At 46.4% G+C, this 10,141-nt stretch overlaps 1 protein-coding gene across 1 annotated transcript in view; it reads left to right on the top strand.

The window, feature by feature from the left end:
- The first annotated feature begins 1,714 nt into the window (after positions 1–1,714).
- The window catches only part of LOC146867692 (calcium homeostasis modulator protein 3-like), a 51,190-nt gene continuing 42,763 nt past the window's right edge, over positions 1,715–10,141 (top strand). Inside the window, exon 1 of the mRNA XM_085615034.1 lies at positions 1,715–2,001. Coding sequence (XP_085471160.1) covers positions 1,715–2,001 — 287 coding nt within the window. The remainder of the gene's footprint in view (positions 2,002–10,141) is intronic.

The raw sequence follows: 10,141 nt of genomic DNA, 5'->3' as shown, positions 1-10,141 counted from the left end.
AGTTGGAGGAATTGAAAAATGGTGATAGAGCAGGGAGTATTTAGTCCTGAGTTTGTGAAAGAAGCACATATATGTAATGCTCCACCCATCAGAATCACTTCGGCTACCATGGAATCAGTTATTTATGCTGACCAGGTGAGCTGCCCAATAGTGTAGCTGCAAGTCAGCAGCTCCGATCTCCCTGTCGTAGACTGATTTGGTACATTTGAGGAAGGAGATGCAAGACTGCTTTCCAGCCCACAGAAAATCTCTCTCCTTGGAATTAAGTGTTGAGGTTATTTTGTATAATGTAGTGGTAGTTTTCCAGTGTAAAGAGCCACCTAAGTAGAATTTTCATTTTATAGACAGCGTTTCTGTCTATTATCAAGAACGACAGCCTAGCCCATCGTTTCAGGTCCTCACCAGTTCTGATGAGCAGAGGAAGAATGTTGAGGTTCCTATTTTCCAGGAGGAGGGGGGGGGGGGCAATGTCACTACTTATGTATTAAAGTTTACAAGTATTGCAGGGAGCTTGTTTACCACAACTGCCCTGTCTGTATGTCCCCCCAGTGGTATCATAGCTATCTTGCTTTGGTTAACAACTAGGGCAGATGCATATTCATATCATTTTAGTTCTTTGTGAATCGGTCCCTAGTAATTAGGCGGTCCTGCATGAAAACGAGGACATCCTCCACATAGAGAGAAATACAGTCTTACACAGGTCTGGTCCATTGGAATCCTCTCAGAAGTGCATATTTTCTGATCAGTTCGACCAGTGGCTGCAACAGTAAGGCAAACAGTTGTGGTGGCAGGAGGCCCCCCTGTCTCATTAACTGCGCAATCTCAAAGTGCCTGGATAGAGTCCTCCCTGTCTTCACCTGGATCACCATATAGCATCCTGTTGCACTGTATAACACCTGATTGCACAATGCTGACGAGCAACAATGCTTGCTTTAAGAAGAAGTGTTGTAGGAAATGCAGTTTTCCCTAAAGGAATGCTTTAGAATGTTATGTGTATCAACTGCAGCCGATGTGCACGTGACTTTAAGTTTACTAACCATTGTTTGACAGTTGCTGCGTCACTGCCCCTCCCCTACGTCCAGCTGGCTCCCTTTGTTGTCGGTCTTCATGCTGTTTGATCTGCAGCTGGTTTGAGGGTGGGGAGCAGTGAAAGAGGTTCCCTCAGCTGCCTGGTTGCTGTATTGTTGTGAGCTATGCAAATACTCTGGGTGGAGGCACGAGCACAAACAAATCCGTGCATTTGAATAGCCGAGTCACTCTCCCAAAGCCTGTCACCAATGGCTAATTTTCCATCACAGCAGACGAGGAAGTGACTTGCTGAACATCCACTGGTCCCAGCCAGAGGCTCGTAGCCCACAGGGGACCGCCAATTACTTGACGAGTGAGTATAGTTTAGGGGGGCTGTGAAGCGCGAGCTATACTTTGCTCGTCAGAGAGACAACTGCTCACTGCACATGATATGAATTAAAATAAAACTATTATTTGAATTAAAAGGTGAGAGGGATTTTCTGCACTCTGATTCAATGAAGATCAACATGAAAATACTTGTGTTGTTGTAGAGCTTCACAAAAGAAAATCCAAGATTATCAAAGAAGGGTAGTATTTGCTCCTTCATAAAAATAAATAGAGGATATTATCAGAGCAGCTGAAACATAAGGGAAAATCCAACCTAACGTAAACTTCAAGTAGTCATTTATCGACATCAACCAGCGCCATGGAGAAGTTCCGTATGATCTTCCAGTACTTCCAGTCCAACTCTGAGTCGGTGATGAACGGGATCTGCGCACTGCTCGCCCTGGCCAGCGTGAAGATCTACACCTCCTTCGACTTCAATTGCCCATGTCTGCCCTGGTACAACATGATGTACGGGATGGGCATCATGTTTGTGCCACCCACAATATTCTTCCTCTGTGGTATGCTGGTGAACAGGCAGACGGTGATCATGCTGGAGGAGTGGAGGCGACCCATAGGCAGAAGAAAGAAGAACATTGCTATCGTCAGGTATTGTATAGATTACGCTTATTCTTATATTGAATGGTTGAATGCATTAATGAATGAATTAAATATTGAATACATGTTTTGCATAGCACATCATCTTGAACAGAAAAGCTCTAGGCGTGTACTGTTTATTTCCTCATTCTGCATTGCACTACCTGTTAAAAGTCAGAGCCACAGGACCTCCATCCTTATGCATCCTACTACTTTCAGGCATGCTGGTACATTTTTTGATGACTATATTCAGATATTTGACTCCCATTCCAGGTGTCATATAGATAACATTTTATTATCATAGGTCCATTCACATTTTCGTGCAATACTACTGAATATTATTGCATTTCTGCCCGGGATATTCTGTACCACTTTGAGAAATACTTTCCTATTGTTTTTTATTGACCACATTGATGAGAAGGTGATATGCCTTTCATAGATTTGAATATTTTGGTATATAGGTTTCCTTTTTGGGCGTTTAATATGGCAGTGCATCTTGGTTTATGGTGGCACGAGTTTACAGATGTACCTCAAAGTGGGGCAAATCCAAAAAGCACCAAGTTATCTATAAATGTAGTCTGTCCTTGCAATAAATTCGATATTTGACAATTATTATATTAGGTGAATTTTTCAAAAAGTGGCCAGCATATCTTTTCCCAGCTCCTTGGGACAGATCAATGTACTGGAGGATGGATGTACAGGTAGTGGATGAGTGGAGGCATACATGTTTAAATGGATAGATGCTGAGGTAGATCAAATGCACTTCCTGGCACAAGAATGCACAGATGGATTTGTGCAAATGTTTGTGTGGAGTGATGGAATCAAAGTGCATGTACTGATGATGTGATGTATGTGTGTGTGTGAACAAATAGATGGGCACAGGTGTGGATTGATACATGTATAGGCAGCTGGACAGTTGATGTCCAGATATTGAGATATACAGGTGGTTGGCCAGAGAAATGGGTGGACGCACAAATAGATGAGCCAGAAGCGGAGATATGTATACGTGTACAGGTGAATGAATGCAGAGACAGAGGATGTACGGGTGCATAGATGGATGGATGGATAAGTGGGTGGATCAATGCCAAGGAAGGTGGATGAATGTAAATAAGTGGGGGGGGGTGAGACCATCAGTAATTGCATGCATTTGGCTATAGGTTAGTGAATACAATGATGGCTAGACTGATTGGCAGATGCAGAGATGGTTGGCTATGCTTATCAGTGTATGCGTTGATTAACAGTTGGGTGGATGAGTGGAGCCATAGCAATGAGTGTTCCAGAGAAAGGATACAGAGATGAGTGTTGTAAAGCTATGTAAATAGAGCGATAAGGTGATCTCAACTTAAAAGAATGGATGGGTGGATATACAAGTGTGGTGGATGCTGAGATGGGGAGTTATGCAAGTTCGCTGATATGGACCGTTTAATGTTTATGTAAATGTAAAGATGCATGTCTTCTGTTGGGACAAAAATGTCCCTCACATGATAGTAGACGTGAACCCAGTTGTAGTGCTATTTGGATCCTTGGTAGCTATTTTTGGTCATGAGTGAATACAGATCCTCACCCACGCAGACAAGGCACTGCAAAACACTGGAACAACATACCTGAACAGCCACCTCTCCTTCCATGCACCCAATATACACCTCAAATCAGCTGACGTCTTGCTGTCCACCGTCCCTGGCATCCACAGGACCAGGACAGGAGTAAAGTCCTTCGCCTACCTCACTGCCAATGTCTGGAACGACCTCCACCTCCGACAGGCACCCACGTTGTCCCAGTTCAGGAGGTACCTCAAGACCTGGCTCTTTGGGTGACCCCCAATCCACTAAGGACCTCAACCTGGCCCTTCGGACGACCCCCAAACTCAACAGAGCCGCCCCCGATAGTTGCACTTCAACAACCATGATTGATTGATTGAAGTGTGTGCACCATAACCTAGGCCTGTCTCGAGGATTGTGGTCTGCTTATGGATGGATGCACCACACGCTATCCTTGTAGTGATACAGGGCTACCATCTTAACAGGGAGTACGGTTGTGGGGCATTCCTTTTGACTTGTGTCGTGGGAGTGGGGCCTGCTAGGCCACTAGCAAATGTTCCGCTGCTGTGTGCTCAGCTCAACCTTGGCCTACATATGGAAAGATGTAGAGACATGTAATGCATGTTTGAGTGCACCACACTGGCATGAGCCTGTGAGTGCTATAGTACATGGGGACAGCACATGCATAAGTGAATGCATGCATTGGCATATATGTGAACCTGTGAGAGCTACAGTACATAGAGACAGCACATGCTAGTTTGTGTGCATCACGCTGGTGTGTAAGGGTGCCACGAGTGGTACAGCACATGGAGGGCTACACAAGTGTTTTCTTGCAGCAATAAAGATGCAAAGGTGCCTGTGAGGGGTACAGTGCATGCAAGGCTGTAGTTTTTCTATTGGGAGATCCAGGGCATGCTGGAGAATCATGTGTTAGAGGAGCACCAATACGGAGTTGTGGATAGCTGCATTCTTGAGAGCTAGGTTGGACACCCATACAAATGAGGAAGGGAGAGCAGGGGGCTTCAGTACACTTCAACAGGGCTCTATGATTCTGAAAGAGGTCACATGTAAATGGGGCCTGATGACATATCAGGAATGAGATGGGGCTGATAAAAGAATCATAAAGAGTAGGGTTACATCACATATGTAACCAGAAATGGATCATATTAAGGGGAGCACAGGAGAATCAAGAACACTCATTTGGAGCCTGTAGCACCAGCTTCTGCCCAACCCAAGAAAAGAGGGCCCAGTAAGGAGCAGGAGATCGCCTGGAAGGAGTTAGTTCCAGTAGAGATCCTGTATAGTGGGTCCTGGGAGTAGACTGTTAGATTTGGGTCAGTCAGGACCACTGCATCCATAGGGCTGTCTGCCCGTCTGTACTGTCATATCATTTGGGTTGTCTGCCAGTGTGCGTAGTCCATGACCCCCCATATGTCAGGTCGGGGTCACAGTGATGATTTAGGGGCATCGCTCTGGTATAGCGCTGGACCAAGAAGAGGGCCGTCACCCTGTGTGCCCCTGTAAGCTGAAGAGGCCATTGCACTGTGTGTGCTGCTACGACAACCCCAGTATATCTGGAGGGGGGTGGGGAGAAGTCAAGGGACCATCACCATGAAGCAGCGTGCTGCCATGAAGAAGGAGTAGACCGTGACCTGCGGAAGAAGAACAATGATTCAACAAAAAAATCTGAATCTGGGAACACCCAAGACCTGCCACCGGGCTCAGAGAGACTGACTACTAGGCCACTGAGCTTCTGGAGGAAGTTGCTCTGACTGACGGGCTATGGCATAGGGATACTTTGGCTTCTGCAAAGATATCGTTGAACTCACTATCGGGCCTAGCTTGGATGTTTCCTTGCGTAAATGGGGAATAACCACTGTCCTTAAAATGGAAAGCGAAACAAGTCAATCCACTGGAATTCCTTAAAATTCTCAAGGGTCTAAAGTCTGGGTCGCCCGCGGACCCCTGTCCTGCTAGGCTATTGGCAGCAGTGGTCACGAACACAGAAGTGAATACCATCTTTAACATGTCTCTTCAGAAAGCTGTTGTACCACAGGCTTGGAAGCAGGCTAAGATCTTGCCACTTCTAAAAAAGCCGTCATTGGACCCCCTTAGCCCAGGGAACTACCGGCCTATCTCCCTCCTTCCTGTTTTGGCTAAGGTGTGTGATAAGGTGGTTAATAAACAGCTTACAGAATTTGTGGAAAGGGAGGCGCTCCTGCATCCAGCCCAATCAGGGTTTCGGGCGTCTCACAGTACAGAATCAGTTCTGGTTGAGGTGTCGGAGGCCATCCGTGAGTGTTTGGACACCGGCGGGAGAGCTGCATTAATTTTGTTGGACCACTCGGTAGCGTTCGATACGGTCCGCACTCATTTCTCCTAGCGCGATTGGCCAGGATTGGTGTGTCGGCTGCCGTTTGGGGCTGGCTCAGGTCCTTTTTGGAGGGACGGGTTGAACAGCTCCCACCGTCCTTCTCCTCTCCTCAGTTAGTGACAACTAGAGTCCCCCAGGGATCCTCCCTTAGCCCCCTTCTTTTCAATATCTATGTCACTCCTCTGATATACCTGGCGGAGGAGTAGGGGGCCAGGGTGATGACCTATGCTAACGACAGCCAGTTACTTTTTACTTTTTACCTGGGTCAAAGATGCGGACTCAGTTCGATTGGTTCAACATTGCTTATCTTCTACTCTTAAATGGTTGGCGGATGCACAGCTTAAGTGCAATGAAGAGTAGTCCAAGATCTTTCTATTTGATAAATTCCCACCTAACTTTCAAGAGCAGCTCTGACCTCCTGAGTTCCTATTGCCTACCTCCACAGGGAAGCCCGCTGAAAATCTGGGGGTATGGTTCGATGAGAGTCTCTCCTGTCCGACACACATTAAGAAGTTGGCTGGCTGCTGTTTTAGCCTTCTTAAAATGCTCAGAAGATTTGTTTCCTCTTTTACCTCATGCGGCGAGGAAAACAGTCACTTGTGCACTGATTCTGTCACGGCTGGATTATGCCAACGCCTTTTAAGTTGGTATTCCGGGCTACCTGTTGAAGAAGTTACAGGTGGTTCAAAATACGGCAGACAGACTCCTCTTGGGAATTTTGGCTAGGAACAGCGTTCGCCATCGGGGGCGGTCTCTCCACTGGCTCCCCATGGTGGATAGAGTTAAATTTAAATTACAGGTTCTGGCCCATCGTGCTCTTCATGGCTGCGGTCCTCTTTATCTGCAGAGACGGTTTTCCTTTTATGTTCCTGGGCGATCCCAGCGATCCTCGTCCCTACGCTTTGCTCAGGTTCCTCGCTTCAAGTTTCAGAGGCTAGGGGGCAGCTCCTTTGCGGTGAAGGCTGCTGTTGCCTGGAATGCTGTGCATACTATTCAGGACTCAGTGGCCTTTAAGAGGAAACTGAAAGCACATTTTTTCGCTTGAACCTCACTTTCCAGACCCCGCTAGGTATTGCACCGGGACACTCATGAGTAGCTGTGCGCGTTACAAATTCATGTAACATAACATAACTTGAGAGCTGACCCGGGAAACAATCGCGTACCTGGCTTGTGAAGACAGTAAATAATATTTGTGGTGTATCATATTATACTTTCTGTACGTGTATAAATACTGCCTTTTACAAAAAAGAAAATATTTGACTAGACAATCATTTATTGGGATTGCTAGGTGTGTTCAGAGTTGTGAGGCTGTGTTCAACCAACACCTACCTCCTCCCTGAGAAGCCTTGGACTGCTGAACTCATACAAGCACTGAGTCAAGTGCAGAAGGGGAAACAACCTTTATAACATGGTCATTACCATGCAGTACCTTTAACACACATCCATTAGAACGCATATGTCTTAGTTTTTACCATGCATATGCCTTTACCATGCATACTTTAACAACGGAAATGTAAGTAAATAGCAGATAAGTGAAACCAATATATATGATGACATCACTGATGACATCATCAATTGAGTGTGTTTTCTAAGAGTTTATGAGTTCTAAACATATATACTAGCCTACTACAAAAGCTAGATTAGTATACTAGGTGTACTAGTAATGAGAGATACTATTTCTAACATATGTGATCTGTGACTGTCTGTATCAGTGTGTGAGTGGGTGTCTGAGTGCCTGTATAGGTGTGGGAGTGGTGTATGAGTGTTGTATGGGTGAGTGAGTAGGTTTCTGAGTAGCTGTGTGGTGTGTGAGTAGTTGTGTGAGTGGTTGGTTGAGTGTGAGTGGTTTTATAAGTGGTTGTGTGTGTTTGAGTGTGTGTGTGTGTGGTTGTATGGATGTGTGAGTGTATAGGGGGTGTGAGTGGGTGTGTGAGTGGTTGTATGGGTTTATAAGTTGGTGTGTGAATGGTTGTATGGGTGTGTGACTTGGTGTGTGAGTAATTTTATGGATGTGTGAGACGGTGTGTGAGTGGTTGTATGGGTGTGTGAGTGGTTGTGTGGGTGTATGAGTGGGTATGTGAGTGGTTGTGGGCATGTGTTTGTACATGTGTGAGTAGTTGTATGGGTTTGTAAGTGGGTGTGTGATTGAATGTGTGATTGGATGTGTAAGTGTCTGTGTAAGTGTGTCAGAGAGTGTCTGAGTGCCTGTATGGATGAGTGAGTGGGTGAGTCAGTGTCTGCATGGGTGAGTGAGTGCATGTGTGAGTGCCTTTACGGGTAATTGACTGCATGTATAAGTGGCTGTATGGGTGTATGAGTGGTATTGTGAGATGTTGTATGACTGGGTGTGTGAGTGGCTGTATGACAGAGTGAGTGGGTGAGTAGTTATGTCAGTGTCTGTATGGATGAGTGAGTGGGTGTGTAAGTAACTGTATGGGTCTGTGAATGGGTATGTGGGTGCTTATGTGGATATATGAGTGGGTTTATGAGAGACTGCATGAGGGTGTGAGTGGAGGTGTGTTGACATCATCAGTGATTTCATTTTAGATGTAATCAGTGATGTCACTGACCATGTCATGAATTATGTAATATGTGAGGTCATAAGCAGTGCATTACAGGGCATAAGTTGTAGTTAGCTCAGGTAACTGTAACTACTGAATTACAATGGTTTTGTACAAGTGAAATCTGAGCCTAACTATATTGTCCCTGTAACTTTAGTTTTTTCAGTTAATTTCTAAAGTTTGTTTAAATGCTATTCTTTAACATTAACGTCCCTCTAGCCTTTGGTTTTGTCACTGAATTAGTGAATTTTTAAAATTGTTATTTGCTAACTATAATGTCCCTGTAACCTTTAGTATTTTAAGTTCATTTCTAAGGTTTTTTAAATATTATTCCTAACTGTAACATGTAACCTTTGACAGTGAGTGTGTGAGTGAGACTATGAGTGTCTCAGTGGGTGTGTGAGTGTCTCAGTGGGTATTTGAGTGGCTGCATAAGTGTCTCACTGGGTCTGTGAGTGGGTGCATGAGTGTCTCAGTGAGTCTCTGAGTGGGTGCATGAGTCTCTGAGTGGGGGTGTGAGTGGGTGTGTGAGTTTCTGAGTGCCCTCTGTTTTCCCTCTTTTGCTCTATTTTGCCTTTTCTGCTAGTTTTTCTGCCATCTGTTTTTCTTTTCCTGCTCGTTTTTCTGCCCTCTGTTTTGCCTTCTCATTTTTCTGCCCTCCGTTTTGCCTTTTCTGCTAGTTTTCCTGCCCTCTCATTTTTCTTCCCTCTGATTTGTCCTCTTTTATAATTGGAAGAGAGGCTGTGAGGCCCCCTCCCCGGACCGATTTCAGCCCCAGGGACCCCATGCCTCAGGGCCCAGCCATGTCTCCCTGGTTGCCATGGAACCCACCCAGGGCACCAACTGTGCAATGATGTGGACTGCGGGGGGAGCCTCCAGGCCCAGCAGTCCCAGTCAGCTCCTTGCCTCCTGCGGGAGCTATCATTGCTCCCGCATGCAGGAAGCTGCTGAATTTGCAGTTTCCGTGTGTGTGAATAATCGTTCCATCTGTTTCCTACAAGCTGAGCAGTTTACCAGCTCCCAATTGCTGGAAGCAGAGTTATGTTTGCTCTCGCTTGACGGAAGCTGTCAGCTCCCACCAAGCAAAAACAAACTGCTTTGTCCCGGGGGTGGGCATCCCAGGACATAGCAGGAGACGGCCTTTGGAGTGGCGGTCCCAAGGGCCATTGATGGCTCCAGAAGAAGGCCGCGCAGCCCCCCTTCCTTTGAATGCATAGGCCTGCCCCATGGAAGTCGTGGTCCCCGGGGCTGTATATGGCCCAAGAGGGAGGGCAGCGTGGCCCCCTTCCCATTATTATATGCATGGCCCTGGAGAGATGGTGATCCCATGGGCCCGGTCAGGCAATGGAGGGGGGTCCGTGTAGCCCCCTCCTTTTGTCTCATAAAGCCCTGGAGAGGTGGTGGGGCTGTTAGAGCCTCAGGAGGAAGATTGCTTGGCCCTCCTCCATTTTGTTTAACACTCGGTCAGCCCCAGGCAGGTGTCGGTCTCAGGGGCCAAGTTTGGCCAAGGGGAGGGGGGCCTTGTGTGCCCGCTCCCCTTATTTAAGATAAAAATAAGCCCCCGGGACCTGGCCCCCGGAGGCAAATCTTCAAAGAAGCACAGGAGCCCCCGCTTCATTTTTAAAACATTGTTGCTGTGAATTGTGACTCTGTCGCGATTTTGTGGCAAAAATGTAAAA

Source organism: Triturus cristatus, chromosome 1_2 (assembly GCF_964204655.1).
Source record: "Triturus cristatus chromosome 1_2, aTriCri1.1, whole genome shotgun sequence".
In the NCBI taxonomy this organism is placed as follows: Eukaryota; Metazoa; Chordata; class Amphibia; order Caudata; family Salamandridae; genus Triturus; species Triturus cristatus.
Note: the sequence above shows the minus strand (reverse complement) of the source record. Positions and strands in the feature narration are given on the sequence as shown.